The following is a 27,937-nucleotide window of genomic DNA, read 5'->3' on the forward strand; positions in this document are numbered from 1 at the left end:
CCAAAGTACTTCCAGAGTACGTCACCCCCAAAGTAAAAGAAGTCATATCGTTTGCAAATTACCAACAGAATTTGCAAGCTTTGTGTCTTTTATCTACCTATCTATCTTTTGTATTTTCTTTGCACCTTGCACTAACCCAATTTAGTAGTAAGCATTTTCTCACACTTTCAGTGGGACCAAAAACCAATGTACAGTATAAATAACTTAAGATTTCTTAATAAATCACAGTCATTCCACCAGGAAGATTCGTTTGACCATTAAACGCAAATACCCATTTGCTGCTTTTCGCCAAAATTCACCAGCAAAGCCAAAATACACGGCACTAAGGAAGGAAACTGAACTCGCATGGGGATAGCCCTCCTTGCCATCCTGTTTTGGAAAGTTTCCTTAACAGAGACTTTAAGAGAAAAAGAGTCCAGTAAAAAGTTGTAAATGTTGAAATTTGTGGAAAATTGTAAAAAAGTGAAGGAAGAATCTCAAAAGCCCTCCCATATACCGCTGAGCGAGATATACGTGTTATTGACGCAATCCGCCAAAATGAGACTTTTCGGACCGCTCTAAGGAAGACGCGCAAACTGCGTCGAAAGCTCCGGAGATAGTTGTGTTAATTTGGCTGGATTAAGATGCGGGTTCCCTGCCGACGCTTCCGGATGGAATTCTGTGCTCCTAAAGTCTCTTTGTTATCATCTTTTGTCGGAGAAACTTGTCTCATAAATCACAAATTCAGAAAATTTGGCTTGCGCCAAGAATCACAGCAATACACGAGTTAGACTTACCCAGAGTTTGCCAGCTTCAATCTTTGACACACTTGAATTTTCTACCAGATTTCACCTCAATCTTCATCAAATGTTGCCACACTTGGACTGACCTCTGAAGAAAGAATCACAGCCCGCAAGTGAAACTTACCAGTACATTCCCATTTCTCCTTAATCTGTACCATGCAACTATATATATTTTTATTTTACCGTTATATTTTACTTTGCATTTATATACATTCTACCTGCAAACCGGCTCAACACGTCTACTGATCCTTTTCCTGTCCGGATGATGCGCATAGTGCTTGTTGAGCCCCCCATTGCTGGTGTAGGTCTTTGGGCAGAATTTGCATTTGAAGGGGCGATTGCCAGTGTGGGAATTCATGTGCATATTGAGATCAGACTTCCTCTTGAAACGCTTCTGGCACACATCACACACATACTTGGCTTCCCCGGTGTGAGATAATCTGTGTGCCTGGAGGTTGCTACTCCTGCAGAATCGTGCTCCACAATCCTGACACATGAAGGGTCTAATGTTGAAATGGGATCTCTTGTGGACATTAATCTCGGACTTCCGTGTGAAGCGCTTGTGGCAGATGTCACATTCAAAGAGCTTCTCCCGCTTCTCTGTGCTGTGGCACAGGATGTGTTTCTTGATGTCGCATCGATAGCGGAAGTGTTTGCCACAGACGTCGCACGTATGGTGGGTTTCCTTCTCTCCATACCGCGCCATTGTGTCGCAAGATTTGCTGCTACGATAGTGCAAAATCATATCGTCCGGAAAGGAGTGCGTGAAGGAGCATCTAATGCAGCTGAATGGGGCATCCTGGAGTCTCTTGTGCGCCTCCACCAGGTGATCTTTTAGAATTTCCAAGCTAGTGTGGATTTCAGGGCATACGAAGCATTTGTAGCCATCCAGCACCTCATCCGGACCATCCAGTTGCGGTTGAATCTCTTCCCCAATTAAATTCTCAGCTCCGGGCATTTTTTTGCAACGCCCACCGAGGACATGGATGCGTAGATGATTAACCTTGAGGAAAGCCACACCGCAGCATTTGCATGAGAACACCTTCCCAAGTTTCCCCGTGTGCTGGACCGTGGAGTTCTCAACCAGATGCATCCGGAGGTGACGAATTAATTTGCTGGGAGACTCAATGTGCACTCCACACTGTATGCATTTGTAGGGTTTCGTGCGAATCCTCTTTTTGCCACTACTTCCTGGCTCTGATTTCTTTTCCAGCTTCACTTTTGTCTCTTCCACCTCCACCTTGACGTCTTCAACTAAGAAATCTCCACCATCATCGTAATCTGAAGCCATACTCTCGTCCTCCTTGACCAACACATCACTGAAGACGAACGTATTCGCTTCCGGATGATATTTCTCCTCAACTTCCTCCAATGTTTCCGTGAGAGTTTTATGGGAGGCCAAGCAGCGCTCCTTGAAAATGTGAAAATTCGTTAGCTGTGACGCGCACATCCTGCACATTGATTGTGGTAATCCATCGTAAGGTGAATACTGCAGGAAGTAAAAGAAAAAATTTAATTTAATTTATACTCAATTGAATTTCAAAAAAATTCCTTCTAACCTTAATGTTGGTGAATTCATTGAAAATCTGCCAGTATTTCTTTGTTTTTATTGCATTATCACTCAGATGGACTTCCTGTTCCTTTGTCAGGCAAAGTCGGCAAACTTTCTTATCAGAAAAGGACATTTTTCCACGAAAAAAAACTATTTTAAAATTGTTGAAATTGATCAAATAAAAATAAACCTTCCAATGATTCTTCCAATAGCTAAAATAAATCTTAGGAGCTTTCCAGTCTTAAACAATTTGACATAATTGACCCAATTGACAAAAAAAAGCAAAATCCTTTTTTATTATTATTCTTTTCTTGTTCTTTGTTCCTTTATCTTGCATATTCTAACTCTAAAATTCACAGAATTTGCCAATTTTTCACTCTAAAAATCGCAGCAATTTAATTTCAATCCATTGGAATTAGTTTCCAATCTTTCCAGTGAACCGCCATGTTCAAAAAATCAAACTCTAAAAAATAAGAAAAAACATTTAATTTAGCCTATAAATATTTTATTTTACGTTTAATTTACAATGTAGAACAATAATTAGACAAAAAGTGCTGAAAATGAGCAGAGAGACCACGAGCGGACCCACAGAGCAACATGAACTGGAATACATTTTTTTTTTGATTTTGAGGTTAGGAACCGAAGCAAAGAACGCGTACAAAGATGAAGATTCAAGAAGATGATCTACTACTAGAAGGTTCTAGAGCTGGTAAGGTGAGATTGAAGCGGTTAATTGCAAACCTCCACCTCGCCCTCAATGTCCGGATGATTGGCGTAGTGCTTGATGAGACCACTATTGCTGGTGTAGGCCTTCGGGCAGTACTTGCACTTGTAGGGTTTTTCACCTGTGTGGGAGTTCATGTGACATTTGAGAGCTGTGGGCCATTTGAAGCGTCGCAGGCAGATGTGGCATTGGTAGTTTGCCTCCCCGGTGTGGATTACTCTGTGCCTGATGAGATTACTGGACTTCCGGAAGGCCATACCGCAATCCTGACACACGTACGGCCTCAGGTCAAAGTGCAATCGCTTGTGGATGATGATTTCTCCCTTTCGCGTGAAGCGCTTGAAGCAGATGTCGCACTCGAAGCGCTTCTCACCCGTGTGGCAGACACTGTGATTCTTCAGGGAGGATTTATAGCGGAATTGCTTGCTGCAGATCTCACAGCTGAAGCGATTGTCCTTCTCACCGGAACGTGCCTCCTCGCCGCATGATTGACTCACGCGGTAGTGCTCAATCATCTCATCCGCCGACTCGTGCGTGAAGGAGCATCGTGTGCAGCAGAAGAGGGGATCCCCCACGCGCCCATGGATGTCTTTGAGGTGCTCTTCCAGCCCATCGAGGGTGTCATACAGTTGGGAACAGATGTAGCATGTAAATCTCTGTGGGTGTTCCTCTGAAGCCTCCACAATACCCATTCCGCTCTCTTCAGCTGCTTCCACGGGATCTGTATCCTGCTGGGTACTTTCCGGAAGGGCTCTATCCTCGTCAATTGGATAATTTTGCACACCGGGCATTCTTTTGCATCGCCCATTGAGAAGATGGATACGCAGCTGCTTTGTCTTGAGGAAGGCCATGCCGCAGTTCTTGCACGAAAAGACTTTGCCAATCTTGGAGCTGTGCAGGACTTTCTGGTTGTCAAACACATGAATCCGCAGGTGACGAGCTAATTTACTCGGAGACTCCACGAGGACACCACATTCATTGCACTGATAATTTTTCCTACGAACTCGCTTTCCTTTTGGCTCTGTTGACTCCTCCTTCTTGGGCTTCACCCTCGCCACGGTCTCCACCAGCTTTGTCTCCACCTTCTCAATGAGATTCTTGTCATCCAGCAAGGTCTCAATCTCCTCATCGGGCACAACTTCGTTCTCTATGATGATGTCTCTGTCATCAAAGTGATCCGAAATGAGGGATTCATCCTCCTTGATGATTATTGTGCTGAATTCCGGATAATACTTCTCCTCCTCCTCCTCATCCAGGAAGTTTACAGCTGCACTTGAGCTGGGAAGGGATGCCAAGAGAGTCTCATGGGATGTCTCACAGCGTTGCTTGAAAACGTGAATATTCGACAGCTGGGACGCACACATCCGACAGATTAGCTGTGGTAGTCCATCGTGGACTGAATACTGCACATCCGGAAGGGGAGAAAAGGGAATATTTTTTTTGCAAAATTCATCAAAAAATAAATCATTTCAAATATTTTACCTCAATATTTGTGAAACTCGTCACAACTTGCCAATACTTCATCTCCTTGGACACATTATCCTCCAGGAAAACTTCCTGCTCCTTTGCCAGGCACAGGCGACAAATTTTGCCAGTGGCCAGAGAATTTTCCGTCATTTTTCCCCAATTTTAATGAAAATTTTCTGAGGAAAAAATTATTTGTGCAAAATGACAACAAACTTTCCAGTCTTTCCAATGATTGACAATTGGAAGTTTCTCCCAAACTTTCCAGTGGAACTAATTGGAATTTTAGCGGGAAATTTTTTTCATGAATGAAATTGCATTTTGATATCCTTTTTTGCAACCGGAAATTTGATTTTTTGAGATTTCTTGATATTTCTTGGCATTTTCATTAGCAAAAATGTAAGAAGAGGAAATTCAAAAATTGGTTTAACGGCCTTTGTTCCATTTTTCTTCTTTTTGTCTCTTTCTAGACGATTCTAACCTCAAAAAAACTCATTGAAAAATCATCAAAAAATCCAATTAAAAATTATTTTTGTGTTCTAAAATGGTCATTAATACTCATTAATTTGAAAGAATTTGCTTTTTCTGCGAAAAATTCTATGGGGTCGGTCACCTACCCCATTAGTAATGCGCGTAAGTGTTTTGGTCAGGGGCCTGACATGAGCTCTATTTCCATAGGAATTCAGTGATCCCTAGGTATCCCTCGACTTTCGAGAAATGTGTCACCCAGAAAAATGCCTCAATCTGAAAAATTCTACCATCACTGGAAAGATAATTTAATATTCTATCGATTGAGGAAGTTTGGTGGGTGGCACATTCCTATTAATGCACTAATATTGACTTTAAAAATTTCAATGCACTTTTTAGAAAAAAATCACGACATTTTCTTCCTTGGTGACAACCGCGCCATCTATTGATGAGCAAAAACTATGTAGCTTCGAGACCTTTAACAGTTTTTAACATAACCTTACTTTTTTGTTTTGATTCTTGATTTTCATCATTTTCTTTGTTTTAAAGCTTATTTTTGTGCTTTAGCATGACTAAAATACAGTAAAAGTTAGAATATTTGCCTAAGTGATGTGTAAAGTGCTGCCGATTTGTGATACGTGACAAAGAAAATGTTTATTTTCACGAGTGAAAGTTGTAATGCCACCCGGAAGACTTTGTGCAAGAAAAAAAATGGGGATTTCTTTGTCGCAGGCAATTTCTGATTGCAAATTGGAATATCAGGCGAATCTTGAACTGACAAAAAGTCTAGGTGCCCCATGGTTTTGTCAGGAGTCATGTCCGGTCATCAATTCTCACCGAGGAATGCGAAGTATTAAAATCTTGAGGCTGCTAGAGTGAAATATTTTTAGAAAAGGCAAACAAACAACCTATTCAGTTCTCAAGGGAAGGATCAAGGAGACTGAAGCGCCTATGAGAAGATTGATTCACAACACTGAAGCATAATAGAAGTACCAAAGAAGGACCAGAAAAGCAGATTACGACTTTATTTAACGTCTCTGGAGATAAACTTGTAGTGCTACAATACTAATAAGCGAATCCTGAGAAGCTCAATGTCCAGGATTCATTGAATGTCGGGAAGAAGCTGTTCTCTCTTGAGAAGTAGAAAATTCGTCTGACTATTCCCAGTTCAGGAAATGCTGTGAACACTCATAACAAATAATTTCTAATTTAGGGTGAAAATTGGAATTTTATTTGTCTACTGACTTTACAAAACACAATATGTACGCAAAGATATGTAAGTTTTAATCAATTTTAAAGAAAAAGCACTTCTATTATCTGATTTCCTTTTTATTGTTTCTTTAAGCTCTGTCGCATCTGTATGATCAACATATTTTTTTTCCGGAAGAATGCTGTTATATTTTCTTCGTTGCAATAGGCTCACTCAAAACGAATTGCTCAATGTACGGAATGAGGGCAGTAATTGTGAAGTCCTGAATGAGGTGACGCGGTTTATGTGCATCGCTGGCTGCTAGGTATATCATACGTAGTACTGCTATTGATTTCTCCACAACTAATAATCATATATTTTGATTCTTAGGTTGCAAAATAGGAGTCTCAGTACTGTGATCATTGGCGATATATCTCCTGCATTTCCCCGCAGGAGCTACAGTGAAGGATGTACCGCTTCATCGATGAGAATTGCCAGAGTGCAGATTTAGATCAAATTTGGGGTGATACCTCAAATATCACAGTTAAACTTCTGGAAATTTTCAAAGAAATAGAATTTAATTAGAATTTAGAATAATTTTCTCTGCATACCATGTTTAATGATTCAAAAATTTGCTGAGTTCATGATGTGATCGTGGTACTAAATCGAAACTATAATAGCATCTATAGAAATGTTAATGTACAGTTTGCCAGTTATAAAAAAAATAAGTGAATAAAAAATTTTCAATTTAAAAAATAAATATATTTGATAAGTTGTAAAATAATTTAAAATATATAAAAATTCTAATGCCTCTTCAACTATATTTTTTGTAATTTATAATGCTGCTCTAAAAGTTATATTTATTTTTTACGCATTGAAAAATAATTATTATTATTTTTTGTTTTTGTCCCAAAAAAATATTCTGTGCAAACCTTTTTTGCTCCTTGCATTTTTCTTTTGCTTTATTCTTATTTATGAAAAATGGCAATGTTTAAATGAAAGTCTCGGTCCTCTTCATTATCCTTCTTTCTTTTTTTTGACTCTTTTTTCATTTCCGAGCTCATCACAATAATAATTTTTGAATTAAATAGTTGAAATTGAAATCTTCAAAGATAAAACTAAACTACGTTTTTTTTTAAATGGTTCTTGTCACTCGGAATTTAACACACATTTTTTCTATGAAAATTAAATATCTTAAGAATCTCATTTCTTTATACCTATATAGTATAAGGGATGGTCACGTTATTTTGGAAACTCGGGGACTTTCGAGAGCGGTTTTCAAGCCAATTTTGAAACAAAAAAATAGAAATTGGCTTGCACTCTCGTTAAATGGCCAAATACTGATAAGAATTCAGTATTTTCAATTTTGAAAATTAATTTTTGTGCTCAAAAAAATTATTTGAAATTCTCACATTTTGGCCATTTTGTTCCTGTAGAGTTTCCAAAATAACGTGACCATCCCTTAGTTGCGTTTTGTGTCAATAAAATTGTTTTTCATTTTTTTTTTTAACATAAATCTCTTTTCAAAAATAATTTCCCGGTTAAATCACCATTTAAGATGGATTCCGCAATTAATTAAAAAAAAAAACTCCCCTAAAAATCTTCTTTCTTTAAAAAAAATATTCTCTTTCAATAATTTTGCAATTAATAATTTTTTTTTGAAAAACCCTTTATCGGTGAGAACCCAAAAATTTCCCAAATTCGTAAAAATAACTTTAAAAAAATATATTTTCATTATCTAAAAGAGTTCCATTACAAATAAAAGTTAATTGTAATGCGTCCATTTATAAAAACTTGGCGTTTCACAACGTAGAGAGAATAGTTCATTCAATTGTAAACTAATTTTTGAGCAGTATTAAAAGACGCAAATAATATTGAGACTGAAATGAACGAAAGTTAAAGAAAATTAATTCGATTTTTTTTTTAAAAGGAAAGGGTTTAGTGTCGTAACACTATTTAAGAGCAACTTGTTGATTTAAAAAAAAAATAATAGATGTTTAAAGCAGAGATTTCTTATTCTACAACAATTTATTCTAAGGAAGATCTCTTTAACCTTTATTTGAAATTATTCTTTCTTTCCTAAAAATAACCCTAATAAAGAAAATATATTTCTTCACACGAACTTTCTTTCGCCATTAAATTTAATTTGCAATAATTTATTTTTCTTCCTTGAAGTAAATTCCCTTTTATTAGTAGGTAATCTTTTCTCTTTTCTGAATGAAATTTATTGCTTTAATATTAATTTTGATTTATTGTCTTTACAACTTTAAAATGAAGAACTCTTTATTCTTTTTGATTATTTCTTAAAAACTTTTGATTGAAATAAATATCATTATAAAAGATCTTTCTTTCTTTAAATTAAAATTACTAGCAAAAATTATCTTTTGCGCTTCAAAAAAATCCGCAAAAAAACTTTCTTCTTTTACTTTTTATAGTCTAAAAGTGAAAAAATATTTGAACGAAAAACTATTTTGAAAATAAAATAAATATTTACTGGTGTTTTGCGGGTTTAACGTAGACTTAAATATTACCTTATACATCATCTCATGCTAGTTTTAGTATTTTTTTTTAATTTAAAGTAATTTAGAATGTTGAAAAGAACTACCTACACGAACGGTTTATTCTTTAGTATAAAATTGTGAGACAATTAAGAGCCAAATAGAGATTTTGATATTTTGGTATTGAAATATCCTATGAAACCCTATGAATTAAGGTCCTAACCCGCCTTAAGTCTATCGAGAGTAAATATAAAAAGAACAAGTTCTAGCAAGAAGCCAGAAAATAAGAATTGCATACCTAACTCTCTTCCAATGAGTGAGCTGTATGTTTTGTAGCTAGATGTTCTGTGTCACATAAATGATAGGCCGGAACATCGTGAAGAGCATGAAGAATCTCATCAAATGAAGGATTCCCTTGTTGTATTATTATGAGTAGAAATCCTCCTGTAAGACATGTGATCGTGTTATGCAAGAATCAAACCAATATATCTAGAATTACAAACCTTTTCTAACATCTCTTCGAATTTTTCACATTCCGGGAATAAATCCTTCTCTGGTTTTTCCAACCAGTAATCTGCATTTCCCGTATTGAGAATTTCCTCTTCAACCTCCTAATGCTGAATCTCGATGTTTTGACTTTCTTAGAGAATTTGCTGTAGAAAACAGGAATTTTTCCACTCCAAGATCTTCGTCGGAAAATGTACCAGCAGTGGGGTTGTTTATGCAACTGCCCTGTTAAAATACGTTTGCGGGAAAGGAAGAAACTCGTGGAAAAATGTTCATCCTTGGAACTTTCTCAATGGCTTTCTTCTTAATCCGTCCAAGTAAATGAATCACTGATGATCACAAGCACGAATAATTTTGGTAATTTTTACAGTCTCATCAAGGTGTATCACTAATTCTTTCTCCAAGTTCATCTTACAAAACACTTGACGGGGAGATCGTTCTTGATTCCCATGAGAAAACCCTGAAATCTATGGGCTGGAGCGGCTGGAGCAGCGTGAATGGGCCCTCTTCTTATTGTTGCTGTAACATTTTATTTAATGAGAATTTAACATGCATTTTTGAGCTAGAAGATTGAAAATTGAGGAAGACACCCCCGTAGTCTTACCCGTCCCATGAAATCGTACTGATATGTAGGTACACTTTATTTTCTTTTGGATTCGTCGTTCCGTACAGTGATTACTGTATTCCCGGACAAGCATGCCGTGTATTGTGGATAATTCTTCATTGCGTTGATCTCACATTTATTTGGCAGAATATCTCTATATTTTCCTGCCATTCGAGTCCTGTCTATGTGAAATTTCCGGGCTTTCTGGTGGTGATCAACTGCCTTGTATGATTTTTCTGAAGTATTTTTCTGCACTTTCTTTTAAAAACTACACAATTTTTTTTTCTAAAATCACTTTCTCTTACCCAAATTACCGGTCTTTATCACTTGGGGACGATAAAATAATTTAAAACTAAATAAATTAATTAAATATTCTCGATTCCGGACGTTTTAGTGGAAATGTAAACAAATTTTGAGGTTATGTTAAAATTTCGGCGGTGCTAACCAATAGATGGCGCTGTTAAATGATAGCAGAATTTTCCTGCAAATCGTCCGCCATTAATTTGCTGAGTTCGGCTAAGAAGGGACCGTGTCAGGCCCCTGGTTTTGGTCACAGCCTTCGGGCGGTTAATGAGATAATTTATAATTATTCTGTGGATTTCTTGAGTTTTCCTCGTGTTTTCTCAGTTTTCTTAGTCGGATAAGAGAAGAAAATGCATAAAAAGTGCTCAGAAACAGGAAAAGTATGCGAAAAATAATATTTTGGATGGTCGCCGATTATTTTCGGCTCACAAAACACAAAATTTATCGATACACCCAAAAAAATATTTCAGTCATTCGGCTGTCCCAAAAAAGACTATTTTAAATTATTCTTTTGCACAATTTCTGCTTTACAATAAAATTTAAAAAAAATGTAAGTGATTAAAAATAAAAAAAATAAGGACTAAAAATAGAAAAATTATTCCAAGCAATATTGCAGGTTCATATGGAACATCTTAATCAAATGCTTTTATCGTTCTCCTGGATATTCGACTAAATTCTGCAGAGAATTTCAGCATAAATATGCGATTTATCAGACGATAATTCATGGAAAATGCTGAAAATTCACGTAAGCTTGGAAAATTAGATTCTATTCTTATTAAAATACTGATAACTCACATAAAAGCTTAGTATTATTTAAATACCATCTCTGAAAACTAACCTTAAAAAAAACAAAATGGCGGCTCCTTTTAGTAGAAAATTGATAAAAATGCAGTCAATTTTTACGAATTTGATTAAATTAAACTAGAATATAAAGATTTCTATCAATTTTCATCATTAAAAGTTCTTTAAAGTTAATTTTTAAATACTTTTATAAAGTTTCTGCAGCTGCAGAAGCCAAACAGACTCTGCCGACTCTGCCCAACAAGTAATCGAAGAAAAATCTCCCCCTAAAAACTGCCGACGAGACAGTGTCGAGAGCCCGCGAGAGCAAAACTGAGGCGGGAAGGTTTCTGCACAAAAGCACAAAATTCAGTCGTTACCAGCTGTTTGTGCCGTGCGGGTGTGCCGTAGTTTGTGATGTGAAAATAACAAATTGTTTTCCACCCCCGTGCAAAAGAAGAGCAAAATTTTGTGCAGAAAAAAAATAATTCAGTGAATCCCATCTGTGTGAGAAAGGAAGTGTTTGGGGAAGTGAGATGCAGTGACGCCTGTAATAAAGGATATAATATCTCTTAATTGGATTAACTTGTGCAACGTCCAGCAAATATCTGCGGAAGGATCGGGTGAAGCAACCCCTCTTGCAATATGGCTGGCCCAATTTTTGAGGGTAAGTTTCGCCCATCCTGCAAACTGTGGGGATTTTCCACAAGAAGAGTCCATTCGATTGGGGATTTTGCATTTGCAAGTCATTCGGGGGAAGTTTGGGCAGCAGAAATGATCATCTTTGGTGGTTTTCCCTCTGGGCAAATGGGTGGATTTTTCCGACTTTTCGCAAACACACCCTTCCACCACACAGGCACAGAAAACTCCCACACAGACACTTCGATAAAACTGTCTGCGCGATTTTCCATCGTTAGGGAGGATTCGCGCAAATTTCCCAACTCCCTGTGAAATCTCACATTTGTAATTCAGCTGATTTTCCCTACCTCAAAAAGTAGAGATTAAAGGATCTTTAAGATTTTCAAAAGGAAAAAATCCTCCCAGGTTTTCTCATTTTGCTGGATGTTCTGTCAATGTCCTGGAACACGCCCTGTTTCAGCCCTTCCCATCTTCCTGACATCTCTGTGCCTGACCCAATTCTTCGTTGGTGTTGTTTGCCTTTCAATTTATTGAGCAATCAAACACATTTTTTTTCGCGATAAGGCTCCTCCGGAACACGCGGTGGGGCATTAATCTCAACATCCGGATGTTAACCAACTTAGGAAAAACGTTACATGATTTTAGAGGAGATTTTTTATTGTTTCAATTCTTCCATAAATATGCTTAAGAATTAGAAGTTTGAGGGATTCATTCTTTTAAATCAATTTTGAAAAAGATCTTTTTTTCGCGAAATTTTAGATTTTTAAAAGGATGAAGGAACTATCAAGAAAAATGAAAGAAATATTTTTATGGGTGTCATTTGTACTTAATTTTTGAATTTCGCACAATATTGAGAGTTTTAGGAGAATTTCTTAGAAAAAAAAATATTCTGACCAGAAGAAAAGAGTTCTTTGTGATATTTTTGCAAAGTTATAAAACAAAGAATTTTAAAGAAAAGTTTTACGTTCATAAAATTCTCGCAAATCAATTTTTTTTGGCAGAATTTTGATTTTTTGTCATTTTGTTTTGATTTTTTTGCCTCGCAAAGAGAATTCTTTAAAATAATAAACAAAATTTTACATTTTAATGATTTTAGTGTACCTATATTCAGAATATTTACATAAAAACACAAAGAATTTATGCGAAAAGTGCTTTGAAGGCTTTGAAAAAGCTTAAGTAGGTACTTAAACATTTTTCTTAAGTGATTCATTTTGCCCCAATGTGTCTTAATGGTTTTATGATTTTGTTATGCTTTTACCAAATTAGTTCCGTGTAGACTAATCCCAAAAAGGGTCTTTCTTTGAGTCTCTATTCAATTCTAATCTCTCTCCATATCAATATTTTGAAAAGATTACAAAGATTCCAAATAAAATGAGAAAAAAAATCGAAAAGACCATTCGGACATGGTTTTGTTACCTATAAAAGGATCTGAAGTAGGTATGTAGTTTTTTGTAGATTTTACAAGATAAATAAATACATTTTGAAGAGTTTCTAAAAGGATTTTCTTTCCATCCTAAAAGTATTACAAAGTGTAAAAAAAAACTTTTTTGTAAAATGCAAATTGTTGAGTCAGAGACTTTTTGTTTAAATCCGCTTCTTGATGATTCATACTGAAAGCAGCTGAGGAAAAAAAAACCCCAAATAATGGTCAATGCTCAATGGAAGACTTGTGACCTTTCTCAATGTTTATACATTCGTGAACTTGATATCGATACAGAAAACATTCTTTTTTGTTTAATCTATCGAGAGTTTTTTTTTAACGATAAATAGTTTGATATGTGGAAGAATATTTACCTAAAAAAGATATGAATTTTCACACAGGAAGGTCTTTCTTCCACACACAAAAAATAATTCTTATGGTGTTGATAAACATTCAACGCATTGCTCTACATATTTTTGATCACGATATCCGCATTATGGGAAAGAAAGAAGGAGGATCGTTCTTTAAAGAAAAAAATTATACATAGGGGAGACCGGGGTAAAAATAGTCATTTTCGAATTTTCAAATGCCAATTTCTCCGAAGTTATTAATCGGAAAAATCGGAAAAAATTCTGGTGGAAAGCCCTACCAACCTATAATTTTTGACAGTAATTTGGAGGTTATGCGATCAGTACTTTAGGAGTTAAAAATGAAAATAGATTTTTGGCCCATTTCCCAAACTTTTGCGTATTGAGAAAAACGCGTTTTCCGAAGTTTTCCTTCAGCAATTTTCCAATCTGATAATTTTTCTCACTAGCTGGGTTACTTCAGAAAACGTTGCCAAGGTGTATTCTTCAATAACTTTTAATGATTTTTCTCTACAATTTTTTGAATCAAAACATACCCCTTGGGGTAGATCGGGTCAACCCATGTAAATCATATGGGAGTTCGAAATTTTCGACATATTTTCTATCCATTTGTTGCAAAATGGCGTGTTTGAGAAAATCGCAAAATTCCTTGTTTTAGTGCGTATAAAAGTGAAATTCCTTGTCGCGGATCAAAAGGTGAGAAGTTTTGCTATCAACTACTATCAATCACTCAGGTGGAAAATCATTGGAAATGTCGGAAAATTCGACCGACTTTATTTAGCCAACTGGTGACTATATTTACCCGCCGCGTTTAAAAAAAGTCAGAAGCGGAAGGGTTTAGGAAAAGCTCGAAAACTCATATTTCCCGTGGAGATAGAGAAAAGTGGTCTGAGACAAAGTTGTAGGCCAGGAAATTTCCTATAAGAATGACCTATCGAGGAAATTTTCTTGCCCTTGGGGAATCCTGCAGATAAGGATTTATGCAAATTGACTATTTTTACCCCGGTCTCCCCTAAGCACGAGGTCGGGGGGTGAGGGGTTCTAAAAATAAAATCCCATCTGCCATCGAGAGATGAAAGACGAAAGTGAAGAATTAATTGGAATTTTATGATCATTCATTTTACACAACAAACATTGCTATATACATACATACATCAATGTATGTATGTTGAGATGGGAAGAGTCAAAGAAATTTCCCAAACTCACCATTGGTAATGCTTCGCGTTAAATGGAAGAGTTTTAGAATTTTGCTTCTGCTCTGCAATGAATCGTCTCTGTTGCCTTCTTTTCCATCTTCGATCTCCTTTTTATCAACATTGTGTGATTCCCAATGTCTGGCCATTGTGGAATGGTGAAGCTAAATCTTTGGCGCGCGCGTACTTCCACGAATTAATGTGGAAACGTGTTTTGAGTTTTATCTCCTTGTGGGCTTCTTTTGCCTCACTTGTGTGCTTCGGTTAGCACGTCATCGATGAGGATTGTGCAAGATGAGAGGCAAAAAAAAAACCGCGTCAGTCGATGGAATGATTCAAAGAGGAATTTGCAAGAAAACGGAGAAAAAAAAAAGAAGTCGTCCAGCATCTTAAGGCACATGAGCATGGCGGTAGAGAGGAAATTCCATATCTTCTGCAATGCTCTTTAACATCACATGACGCACGCCGGTAAAAGTGATGGATATTCACCATCAATGACTACACCTTGTGATTTAATTCACTTCAATCTGGTGCTGAGTGATAAAAGTCTATAGGTAAAGAATGTCTTGGAAGATTTCTCAGTGAGGTCTCTCAAGGAATCCCACATATTGACTGTACCCAACCAAGTACATTATGTGGTGCAAGAGTTTAGCATCTATTTATCTTTTAATGTTTTTAAAGTAAACACGATATCTTGATTGTGTGAAAATACCAAAGTATTGAAGCTCTTTCATCGAATTGTTTTGAGTTTTAATGTTTAAATTCTCACTCTCATCAAACATCAAACACAACCATTAATCATAAATTTAACATGGTGATTCATACAGCTTGAAAATTAAGAGTGAAGAACTTAATCAGTCTTCTTATCACAATATTCTATAAAAGGAAGGCCGCGAGAATATTTATTTTGATGAATTAATTTTCTAATAAAATTCTGAGAGATTTCTGTGAAAATTTTCTTATCTTGTCAATCGATGGGAAATTATTGTTTCGAAAAGTGTTTGTCTTGATCTTGTGTGATTTGTGCTATTCTCGACTGAATAAAAGATTTTCAATTAGTTTGAAAGGCTTTATGTTTGTAACTTTTAGTCCCATAGCGGGGCATAAAAATTAGGCCACTCAAAATGAGAATAGAGCTCAAGATTTAAAAAAAGAAACAGAAACTAACAAAAAGAAGTCAATTTAATGATATCATGATTTCCTTCGAAAAAAACATTTTGGAAAAATAATTTCATGAAAGATTTAAAAATTCGCAAAAAGTACCCAAACAAATAATAAATCCGTAAAAGTTTGCTCAAAAATGTACTGAAGAACGTCACCATTGTGTTTTATTTTGTTTCTTTCTATGAAACATCTGCGATAATGTTTCTTCAGTATTTATTTTTCGTGAACGAATAAAAAATTGTAAAGAATTTCTTATTAATTGTTTTTTTTTTAAATTTATTTAGTAGATATTTGTTTCAGAGTTTTCTTTAAATGAGAATTTTATTCAATAATCCTCAAATTCACAAATGAAACATTAGCGCACATGTTTCACTTTAAAGATTATTCTCTTAAACAGATTGATTACGTCATTGTTTGCTTTTTTGACGATATTTTTCCGAGTTTTCCTGACTGTATTCCATGAAAAAGATAGAAAGTATGAACTAAAAACAATTTTATTTGAAAAACAATAATATTTTATTACTAAACATTAATATTACAACTTAAACATTAAACTGCTTAAGAATAAATAAAAAGAATAAAAAGTTTCACTTTCTTGTAAATTGTTTATTTGTCCAACTTATTAAACAACTCACGTGCTTCGGACAACTATTATGTTGCAATAGAATAACTTTATGTATTTAGTTTTTGAGAGAAAATCTCCCATTGAAATTGTTAATTAAACTCTGAGCATCATCACCAAACTGACACTCAAGTCTAATCTCTACCATCTGTCGGGGAACTAAACTGAATCATAAGCAATAATCATTAGCAATTTAATCAATGGACCTTTTGCAAATTGTCTCCTTAAATGTTGACATTTTGATTTATTATCTGATGGAAATCTCTCTCTCAGATCTCATAAAGTCATTAATTAGAAGATTTATTCCCATTTATATCTCAACTGATTATACATCCAGATTTAATCATTTTTGACAACAAATTCCAAAGTCTCTGCGTGTAAATATTCTCATGAATTTCACTGAAAATTGCCATGTTTTAAATACCTTTGATTATATTTATTTTTGGAATTTAATGTTTGTTATTTAAACGAGTATAATAAACTTTTCGTGGAAGTTTAAAAAGGGAGTAATTAGTCGATTTCTCACCTCGATTAACTTCAATTTTCTTGAGGAATGTGGACTGGGCAGTGTGTGTTTATGAAAGAGCTTTTCCAGTAAACTTGTCCCACAGCGGAAATCGATAATTCTTCAGGTAGTTTATGTGCTTGCTGCCCATGCTATACAACACATAGTTAAATTTGTAATTCTAGAGGGACACCCCCTGCCATGAGACGAAATTCACAGTAAGTTGACCGCAACGGGGTGGGGCACAGTAGATACATACATACATAATGCTCTTCACAAAGGAACTCTATCGGAAATTTGATGGAAAGTTAAGGGGGTTGCTTGATCACAATGCGTCCTTTGAATGGGTGGCTATTAAATGGGCGAGGCTATATGAATGTGAACAGAATGAGATTTAGAATCACTCAAGCAATGATATGTTTTTTTCGAAAGACATTTTAATGGTTTATAAGTAAAGGATTAAATTATTGAAGGGGATTTGTCGCTACACACGTACTTGAGACAGGTGCCAATTAAGACACGTTTTGAGTCTCTTGAGTAATGAAAGTAATTTTAACATGTTGATGTGATAATTGAGAGTTTCCAGGGGACTATTTAAAATGTTTTTAAAAGGAAAATGCTTCAGAATTAATTTTTGAAGTAAAATTGAAAATTGATGCTTTAAAAATTCTTTTTTAACTCTTTAAGAACTGATTGTGTTTTCAAGAAAGACAAGTGAACAAAGAAAAATTATTAACACTTGGAGGATCGAGGTTTCTAACCTCAAAAATTTGACCATCATTTTGTCTTAAAAGAAAATGTTTTTCCAAGTTTTCTTTCCACGATTTTGAAGTAATGAAACCGTCCTATACACAAATATAGAATTTATCACAAAATGTTAAATAGAACTAAATTCTGGGGCGATTGAAAAAAGTCGAATTGGTCACTTTGGTCAGCAGAATCCTCCAAGGGTTCAATTGCGTATTCAAGCTCTAATTTCAAAGCATCGTCCACCAAAGGGTTAACATAGAGCTTTCCACAAGTTTTCTTATAGTAAACAACTTTATATTTCAAGTTCTTGAAAATGTAAAAAAAAAGGCATTTAGTATCCACAAGTTGATGATGCTTTTGAAATTATTATAGTTCGAGTGGTTAGCCAAGTGGATAAAATTTCGGTGTTGCGCCTTATAAAATAATATTTTCATCTATTCAAAAAAGAAGGAGCGCACAAAATTATATATTCCAAAATATGGTTACATAAAAGATATGTTCACCATATGGCTTAATTTGTAATACATTTATGCTGCGTGAAGTCAAAAAAAAGAGAGGAAAATAAATAAGGCATCCGAAAAAAAATTATTTTAATATTTATTTCCATCAGAGATTGAAGAAGGAAACGATCTGTGTGAGGGAAGTGGAAGATTAAGCAATGGCTCACATTGCAATTGTATCGCTCGTGAACAATTTAATCACTTTTTTTCTATTTTTTATTTAAATTCCATGCAACCTAGAGAGAGAAATGCAGAGACTTTAATTTCATATTTTACGTGCAAACGATGTACAATGTGCAACATTGTTGAAATGCTTTTATTGAGCGTCATCAACCTGTATTATTATGCTGTGATTTGGATTTGCGGAAAGATTGTTTTTTTTGCGATGTCTATCGTGGCGGAATAATTTCTTTTTCTTCTTGTGGAGGAGACGTTAGAAGGAATTGGAGTAGTGACCTCCACGCCAGGCAAGACATATTGATTATTATTATTTCTCAGCTGGATAATTAAATCAGTGAGATTGAGAGATGCAAAAATATATCTAACTGTGTGCGGCTCAATAAGTCTGTCTGCTGGAATGGCATCAAAATAAATAAGCTCTTAATTATTTCCAGGTTAGCTTCTTCATCCACAGCATGTGGTACTAAATATGGCACAAAGATTGCAAATTCACAATGCAAAAAAAAAGACTTTGAAAAAGAAACCCAATATGGTTTCTTTATAGGGGAGATATTGATATTTCTTTGCTTCTTCCAAAATTCAATTGAGTCTTTTCTCCTTTTGAGAATGTTTTTATTATTCAAATGGATTTTAATATGGCTTTTTTTTTCACTCTATATGGTGAATGAACTCTGTGTTTCGTGGAAAATTCTCTAACGCCAATTTTCAGCTTCTCGCGGCAAATACCTCGATGATTTTTTTCTCGTGTTTATTTGAATAATTCCCTCACACAGCATAAATATCACATGAGTTGTAAACATACATGAGTAAACATAATAGTAAATGATGGGGGTGGCGGGAAGAAGAAAGAAAAGCCGCAATAAAACCCTGTGAGTGTAAACAACTTTCCATACACTCGCTTGTTGTGAGTTAATCCTTCGACGTTATGAATTTTTTTTTCTCTATACTTCCAAACATTTTTTTTTCTTGTCGCTCATGTCTCAAGAAATATGTTTAAGTATGTGGGCTGAATGTTCAACACTTCCTCGCGCATCATATATGCTGAAAAGCGCATGTGAGGAAAAGCCAACAACAATTTGAATTTATAATGATAAAACAAGCATACGCAGAGATCTCACATTGAGATTATGAAAGAGATGAAGATGGGACATGACTACTAATTTGGTGCATTTTTAAACTAAAGCCCAAAATTAAAATCACAATTTTACACACTAAAAATAATTTTAGTAAATTTGCTAGGTACTAAATTTCCTGTAAATGTACCTTTGCGGGAAAATCTGCCGTATTTAAACGTAAAATCGGTGAGTGTCCCAGGAGTTTTGTTAAAATAAACTATTTCTTTAGGTATTTTTGTTAGATTTTTAGTTCTCATTTTTTTATTTTAGTAAAAATAACTAAAAATTTTAACTTTTTGTGTTTTTTTACGGTGTTTTAGTAAAATAAAACGAAATTTTAGTCTTTTGAACACAAATATGCTATAAATTGAGTAAAATAATCCATTTTCTTCGTAAAAAGTATGAAAACTGTAGATTATTCTATTCAAAGAGCAAGTGTTTCTTCGCTCTCTCGTTTTATGGGAAAACCAACGGGCATCAAAATGAAATTAAAATAAAAATTTTCGGAATTATTGCAAGATAAAAGAAGAAATAAATTTCAGGTATTTCAATAAGGATATTAATAAAAAATAACAAAAGTTTTAGCAAAAATACTACAAAACTCATATTAGGATTTATACTAAGATTTCGTTAAAAAAAAATCTAAGAATTTAGGCTTTATCGTAAACTTTAGTAAAATTCATTTTACTAAAAGTTTAGTGAAAGAAAAAAACTAAGACATTTACGGAATCACTGTAGAGTGCACAAATCGTAAATTTTTTGGGAATTATTTTTAGTGTGTAACAACGAAAAAAATCCACAAACTCCGTCTGATTTATATGAGGCAATGATGAGTGAAAGACTCCTCGAGAGAGAAGTAGCAAAATGGTGTGTAAAATTTCGTTTTTCTTTCACATAAATATTCACAGAGACTCTCTACTTTATCTCAAATCAGTGACTGCTGGAGAAAAAAATAAATAAATTGTCGCATTAAAAATTCCACCAATATAAAAATTTGATGAGGTTTTGTATTTCGCGAAGAAAAAGTGCGTAACTAATGAAAGAAAAAAAAAGTGCTGTGGCTGTAAAATTTGTTGACAATATCATTAAAATGATGTTGACAGCTTAAATGAAAATTCCTGCAATTGAATTACTCATTGTATGCTCAAGATTGTTATTTTTTCTTCATAAATAGAAAATGTCGAGCGGAAGAGTGACGTATACGTGTTTGCAATTCAGGAAAATGATAACAACGTTTTATTAAATTTTTCTTTTGTTTATTTCACTTTCAAGAATTTTTAAAGACAAGATTTTAATATCCACAGCTCAATTAGAACTTCATTGGAAATTTTCCATTCTGTAATATTTTCTCAATAACTTTTATCTCAGCGGAAAGAATTAATCTTTAACATTTGTTTAAACCATCTTCTTCTGATAGGCATATCAATGTCTTTCTAATAAATATATTTTCGTTAAAAAAACGATTCATTCGAGGCATGAAACAGTACTCTAGCCGTTGGATCAAAGAACCTAAAAGAACCTAAATGGTTTATTAATGCAAATAAATTTGATTTTTATTCTGCAGAATAGTTCCGCCTCATTCTCCTGCCGGTCAATGAAATTCTCGTCTGTTTTCTTTTTTCTTGTGATTGTTGGAAAACCCAAAATGAAAGACAATTTATGAGTTTGTAAAATAAAATAGAAGATCCAATAGAGGGTCATCAAACTTCCAGCCCGAAAATTAAGTCCCCGCGCGCGTCTGATGATTTATCAATTAAATTGCGGGAGAGCCGCTTTTTTTTCAAGCTGCGATGTCGTTCATTTCGATTAAGTAAATGTAATTAAATGCTTCAATCGTGAATTACAGCACTGAAGGGGGACGAGAATGGCCCATGGGCGCCTCATATTTGATTAAAAAATCAGACGGAGGGAAATTTAATTCTTTTTTTTTTCCTCTATTTCCCCACTTTAATCCCACATTTTTGAAGGGTTTTTTTTATTAGTTGGTGCCTCTTTGTACGTTACATATAAAAGGCTGGATGACTTTAACACTAAAATAGTCACTCACCCCTATATTTGGTAGATTTTTGGGTGATTTTGTTCACAATGTGGGTCAATGAACTGTGAGAGTGCATAAAGTGCAGGGATGAAGCACCCCTGAAATGCAACATCTTTCTTCCTTTCACTGTGGCGTGTCTCTTTTTATCATCATCCAACCCCAAAATGTTCATGCTTTTCTGTTTGGTCACGGCCAATTTATCCAAAGAAAAAAAATGTGAAAAATACAGCCTCTGTCATTGGTATTGTATTCATGTTAATCACGCATATTTGGTATTCTTGGGCCCTCTGCGACTGGGACAACACACCGCGCAGAAAACAGTCGGTGGTGGAGAAAGGAAGAACTGAATTTGGTATTCAGCAGTGAGGCTTTTTTTTTTCTTTCTTCCACCACAGTTTTCTTTTTGAATTAACACCTGCTCAAGGGGATTTTAATCTTTTTTCTTGTCTGCCTGCATATCCTCCTTTTGTGCTATTTGGGTAGGTACCTACTTGTAAGAAGAAAAAAAAAAGATGCAACGAAAGAAAATCTGATACTTCTCAAATTGGAGGCTGCCGGTGGAATTATACTCTCCTCCGTTGTGTTTTAATATAACCAAAGAAGGGCTGCAGCTGCCGAAAATGACGGCAGCTGGTCATTAAAAAAATATATTTCTGCGTGAGTGTTTGTAAGGGTAGCATAGCATGTTGTTATGCTGCCTTTTGACATGACATGCGCCTTCCGCGTGTAGTTTTCTGTGCCAACACACCCGTTTAAATCAAATATTTCTTTTTGTATCACTTTTCAGTCCTCCTTCGTCACGAATAGATTTGCAAAGATGATCTTTGTTTTGCTGGACGAAATTTATTTATGCTAAAATTTACCAAATATTTTAATTTCTTTTTCTTGTGTCTTTTACTTATTTTATTGCATTTAATGAGATTAAAGAATTGGGAATGATTTTTTATAATTTGGGGATCCTGCAGGAAAGTTTGCGATTTTTTTCTTTTTAAAATTTAAGAAAATTAACAAAGTTAAAAGGATTTTCTTTTAAATTTTTTTTAAGAATCTAATTAATTTTTTTAAAAGAATTTTCAAAAATAAAATAGAGGTTGATTCTATCAGAAATCTTTTATTTTTATTTAAAACTTGCCAGTTATTTTAAGATTTTAACAGGTGGTACCTACTTTTGAATTGTTTTAATGTCCTACTGAAGAAAAAGAAAAAATACCGTTTCAAAAATCTTGAAGAAAGTTTTTAAATCTTTAAATTTTTTTTTCACAGAAAAAAGATTTCGGAGAAAATCCACCCAAAATGCACAATAGGCCCACATGGGCCGCAGTGCACAGGAGATGAAAGTCTCCTAGCCCCATTTAACGTAACGTAAATCCACCCAAAGATTTTTAGCGAAATCGTTCCCTAATTTTTTTCTTAAAGCTTAAACAAGATTGCAAATATCTTTCATTGAAGGAATAATCTCTCCTCACCGATTTAACTCAATATTCTCATCATACTCTTTCTTTTTATTGATTTTCCTCTCACTGATTCTTCAATGAATCTTTATACACTTGAGATAAATTAATCAAGAGAAAGAAAGAAGAAAGATATCTGTTTAATATGAGAAGGAGCAGAGAGAATTTGATGTAAATAAAGACGAGCAATTCCCCATTTATGGGTGATAAGGGAATGAGGATGAAATTGAGACATTGAACTCTGCAGCACAGAAGTAGAATGAGATTTGTAATTGAGACAGATGATGATGCTCCTCAACATTTTGCCTGTTAAATGGATATATGAGGGAAAAAAAAACATTAGGATCCTCCTTTTTTACGCTCCCTCCCTGTACCTAACATAAAGCACGTGCTTAAGGAGAGAAAAATGCTCGTTGTTCTTTTTAGCTGTGATTTTTTTTACAGGAGGGAAGTTCTTTTATTTTTGTGCCTCAAAAAAAATGCTGTGAATTGAGTAGTTGAACAATTTTCAGGACAATTGATCATGTGAGCTACCCGCAGTGATTTTCACGGGAAATTCATGCAACATCCCTTAACTCATAGTGAATGTCTCATTCAATTGTGAGGAAGTCTTTGTTTCTCCGGTCTCTCCTCTTCAAAAATAGAATCTTTCTTCGCACTGCAGAAATATTAACAAAAAAAAATAAAGAGTTTAAAGTTGAGAGCAAAAATATCCATTGGAGTTTATGCCATGGTTAAATATTCTCTGGAGGCTCGTGTGAGAATGAAAAGGAGGAACCAAAGAGCTAATTAATTTTATTTCTCGGTTGTTGAAGCGATAAAAGCCGGGAAGGAAGTTTGAGAGAAAATTGTTTTGGATGTTTAAAAGGCGTGGAGTTTTACCAATAACAGTAACAGCCCCTTTATTGGGCAATATTTCTCTCTGAAGAAAAAAATCTTCATCAACAAATATTTCATCTTCAATGTCTGGAGAAGAATTTGGTGCCTTTGGTGCGTATAAGTAGATGCAGTTGTATCCCGTGGTGCTTATTAATAGATCACACGCATTTAAGTGTGTTGAAGGAAATTCTAAGAGCTCCGTAGCATTAATTTTATGCCATAAATAGATTAAAAAGAATTTAAACGACGTTTAGAATAGAGGGAGTGGATACATGTAAAATAGCTAAAAGACAGGTGATTTCGCCGCTGCAGTATCCATTCAACTCTTGCCGTCTTCAGTTTGCTAAAAAAAAAAAGAAAAATCACATTCAAATCGATATTTCTTGCATCCCACACTATACATATCGTATTTCAGGGATCTTTATTGAATTTACCGGGGACATGTTCCCTCCTTGGGGGCAAAACAGGGAGGAAGAGGAATGAGTAAATTGATTTTGTGCAAAATTGAAACCACAAACTGAGAAGGGAAATGAAGCACATGAGGCGTTTATTTTCCCTCAACCGCCAAACGGGAAATAAGCATAAAGAAGAAAATTGTGTTATGTCTTTTGCTGCAATGTGTCGCAAATATTTACAAAACTAACAAATTCTTTTTTATTTTCTCTTTCAGGTCGGATGGGTTCGACACCGGATAAAGGAGTTTCTGATATGACATGCATATCGGATATTGATGAGAATGGCATCAATCGCAATCTCAAAATACGTTATCAACGCGATGAGATTTATGTATCCTTTTTTCAATGAAAATTTTATGTAATTGTGTGAATTATGTTGCGTGAGCCTTGTTGAAATTGGTTACAAAACAAAATCATTTTCTCTTCTATTTCTTTAAAAGAAATTAATGCTTATGAAAAAAATTGTTTTACGAGGGAGAAACTCATTGATAAACTCATTGAGTTCTTTCGAAAGTTTATCCAACATTTCGTGCCAAGATTTAACTATATTGAGGAGGTTTTTGGGTATAATATTCTCAATGGTAATTTTGTTAAAGTTTCTCTCTTAAGACAGGGGGTGAAAGGAATTGTTTGAATTCCTACGTGTTTGGGAGAATAAGAAGTTTTCTCACAGGAGTGGTGCCTCTTGTTGAGACAATAAAGGTTCTATAGATGAAAAGGAACCACATGAATTGCTCTTTTCTCTAAAGAAAAAAATCAATGAAAACTTTCTTTCAATTAATTCTGCCATTTTCTTGCAATTTAAATTTAACGCTAGATGTCTCCACAAAATACATTATCCCCCTATCGGTAGACACCATTAACCACACCTTCACTTTACCGCTGTTACGAGAAAAATGCTAAATTATTAAATTTTTCTTCATCTTAATCTTTCTGTTCCATGTCACTAATCAATGAGCATAGATTAAGTATTTCGATAAAACACAGAGATGGTGGAAAAGATTGATAAATATGTCACTGGGTTATTTTATTTCTTTGAATATTTTACACCATAACGGCGTTTCTTTTCTTCACTCAATCGCATCTTTATTATTTAAATTTTTCTCTAAAACCCCACCAAACGAGCCAAGGATTTATTTAAAAATCTCTTTGCCTACAAGAGAGATTTTTTCTGTGGATTTTTTTAGTAGCTGTGATTTACAATCTTTTACTCCACGACCTCATGATCAATTTATCAAAATGTTTTCTTACTTGTACAAGTCGCCCACGAGAAAAGTCTTCGGCACTTGTATAGGCATAAAAACATATCTCTGAGGTGGTTTGTGGGAAAAGGAAGGAACATTAAAATGCACAAATACATTAAAATACGTCAGTGGCAGAAATCCCTTTCCCAAAATACTCCCCTCGCGGGATTCAGGACTTTGCCCCTGTAATAGATTGTATCTCTTTAAATTTTCAATTTATCAAATTGTCTCCCGGGGATGATATTGATTTTTCTGCAGAAATTCATTTAATGACAATTGGTAGTTGTGATAATAGTGGCAGTTTGTAGTATTATATAGTAGTTCAAATAGGATTGTGGTGTGAGGACAAAAAAATCCATATTGTTGGGAATGTTGCTTGTATGAAGTATAATGTACATAGATATTATGTAATAAATAGGGTTTGCACCCCTTCGTCATAAACACCCTCAAACTTCATGTCTGGTTTTCCCCATGAGCTCGATAAATATTTTCCTCCAGCTCTTTTAAATTGCTTTTTTGGACAGGGATTTTTCCTGCCTTCTCACCCATCGTTATATAGACGAAATTCCATTTTAGTCCATCATATCTCCTTTAATATTTATCACCGCATGATTATTCATAGGGGCGACAAATAGGGGGGGATGAGGGGGGATATCTCTACATGTTAGTAGAAGAAAAATATTCTGGAAGAATTTCCATTTATCAAAATCAGACACACACACACAGACAAGAAAGCTTTGATGTGAGTTATTTAAGTGAAAAAATATCCCACGAGTGTTCTCCGTCAATGAAGGGACTCACTTTAGAGGGAAATTCCAGAGGTATAAGACATTTGTTACACACTCCTCTAGTTCAATCCAGTTGAGCATCATTAATTCCCTTCAGAGAGGGGGTGTTGAGGAACAAGAAAAAAAATCTTCCACATCAATTGGGAGGAAAGGCATTTAAATTATGTGGGCATGAAGAGAAAGAGAAAAAAAAATGGGGGAAGAAATATGTAGATGATACAATTAAATGCTACTGGCAAATTGTTATCACCATTGGCAATTTCCGTTTCGTTGAAATAATGTGTTGAATTCTTTGCAAAGATAAATCTACTCGCGCCTCTCTGGCTTTCCTTCACACATGCTTGAGCAGCAAATTGTGCAAATGTGCAACTTCGCAGACGCTGCGAAAAGACAAATGAATTGTATTGGAAAAGGAGAACAACCAAAGATGCGAAGAGACAGAAAGAAGGTCGACAAAATTCTTGATCTTTTTTTCTTTCCTCTCCGTCTTGCATTTCAAGAGTCAATTTTTTCTGTTCTTACAGCTCTTTAATTTTTTCCGTCTGTGAAATTGCTTTTCTTAAAAGTTAAACAACAAACTTGTGTTGTAAGTCATTTGACGATTTCACATTTAACTTGTTTGCGAGTTGGTGCTGGTAAAACAGAGCAATTTACCAACTAAACACCACTCTTGAGTTGTTAAGATAAAAATCACAACAATTAGGTCTCAATATGAAAACATATTCGATATGCAGGGCAGTATTGCCTCACGCCACTGTGTGAAGTAATTTTATACATAAAAGAATGCATGAAAGAATGCTGAGTTCTTAATTTCACACTCAAAAGAAAAAAAAAACAGAAGAACCAACAAATGGTCCTCAATGAAGGCTATCATGATATCAGAATCATAAAACATAAAGTGCTAATGGCAGAAATGACCATTTATTGTAAGCATTGTGGTTTATTATATACACTACCCTAAAAAAGTTTCCGGGCAAGCAAAAATGGTGTATTTTTGAAGGCAAATTTCAAGTGGCTATATCTCCGGCTGTGGTCAACCGATTTTTAAAAATTTATTGGTTTTGGAAAGGTACATTTCTCACCTTTCCAAAACTGGTAAATTTTTGAAAATCGGTTAACCCGTTATTTCTTGGCAGCCATTTTGGTAAAGCTAGGAAAAAGCCTATTTTTCATGATTTCACAAATTTTGACTTTGACCTCTTGCATCTCGGCCGCTAGTGCACCGATTTTGATGAATAGATAGTCGTTGGAAAGGTAATTTAATTCCCTTTCCAGATCTGCTAAATTTTTGAAAATCGGTCAAGCGGTTCGGTTGTAACAGTCATTCTAGTGAACTATAGTGAAAAAATACACTTTTGACTATATCTCAGCTTAGGGTTGACCGATTTGGACAAACTCGGATTCAAATGGTAGCTAATAATGCCTTCTAACTTTTAAAAAAAATTTCATCCCGATCCGTCACGTGGTTCTTTTTTAATGTTTTTTTATGTGACCCCCTTATGTTACAAAAAGTGTACCCTAACTTCATTCGCTTCCCAGATTTTTTTATAAGTTACACCTGGCTCAAATTTCATCAGAATTAATAGTAGACATTATCATCTAACTTTTAAAAAAAATTTCACTCAAATCCATCAAGGGGTTCTCCTGTAATGTCAATTTTTGTGAAGCTATGACCCATTTTTGCGTTAAAAGTTGTCAATTTGACTTGAGCAATCCATCAGCTCTTGAGCGTGATTTGACTCAAATCCACTGCTT

The 27,937-nt window shown here is 34.9% G+C and overlaps 2 protein-coding genes and 1 long non-coding RNA gene across 4 annotated transcripts in view; 1 reads left to right on the forward strand and 2 right to left on the reverse strand.

Annotated features, from left to right (window-relative positions):
* Positions 1-953: 953 nt before the first annotated feature.
* On the reverse strand, positions 954-4,739 carry LOC129786816 (zinc finger protein 585A-like). Its single transcript, XM_055822056.1, has 4 exons — positions 4,541-4,739; positions 3,072-4,461; positions 2,342-2,574; positions 954-2,271 (listed from the first exon to the last, which is right to left on the reverse strand). Exons 1-4 carry the CDS (start codon positions 4,673-4,675, stop codon positions 997-999), a joined length of 3,033 nt encoding a protein of 1,010 aa, XP_055678031.1. The 5' UTR covers positions 4,676-4,739; the 3' UTR covers positions 954-996.
* A 1,567-nt stretch (positions 4,740-6,306) lies between these two features.
* On the reverse strand, positions 6,307-10,310 carry LOC129786547 (uncharacterized). Of its 2 annotated transcripts, none has more exons than XR_008750136.1 (3): positions 9,181-10,310; positions 8,976-9,121; positions 6,307-6,731 (listed from the first exon to the last, which is right to left on the reverse strand). It is a non-coding gene; the product is annotated as an uncharacterized LOC129786547 (long non-coding RNA). The 2 variants fall into 2 exon arrangements; XR_008750137.1 differs by lacking the exon at positions 6,307-6,731 and having other exon boundaries at positions 8,419-9,121; positions 9,181-9,703; positions 9,789-10,310.
* Positions 10,311-11,236: 926 nt separating this feature from the next.
* LOC129786398 (myosin-I heavy chain) overlaps positions 11,237-27,937 on the forward strand; it is a 57,974-nt gene continuing 41,273 nt past the window's right edge. Inside the window, exons 1-2 of the mRNA XM_055821382.1 lie at positions 11,237-11,538; positions 24,366-24,481. Coding sequence (XP_055677357.1) covers positions 11,517-11,538; positions 24,366-24,481 — 138 coding nt within the window. The 5' untranslated portion in view covers positions 11,237-11,516. The remainder of the gene's footprint in view (positions 11,539-24,365; positions 24,482-27,937) is intronic.

The sequence above is a fragment of the Lutzomyia longipalpis genome, chromosome 1 (assembly GCF_024334085.1).
Source record: "Lutzomyia longipalpis isolate SR_M1_2022 chromosome 1, ASM2433408v1".
In the NCBI taxonomy this organism is placed as follows: Eukaryota; Metazoa; Arthropoda; class Insecta; order Diptera; family Psychodidae; genus Lutzomyia; species Lutzomyia longipalpis.

Coding starts and splice junctions, on each gene's coding strand:
- LOC129786816 (XM_055822056.1), bottom strand. CDS start 4,675: ATGACGGAAAATTCTCTGGCCACTGGCAAAATTTGTCGCCTGTGCCTG. Junction 4,462..4,540: donor CGAGTTTCACAAATATTGAG/GTAAAATATTTG, acceptor CCGGATGTGCAG/TATTCAGTCCACGATGGACT. Junction 2,272..2,341: donor ATGAATTCACCAACATTAAG/GTTAGAAGGAAT, acceptor TACTTCCTGCAG/TATTCACCTTACGATGGATT.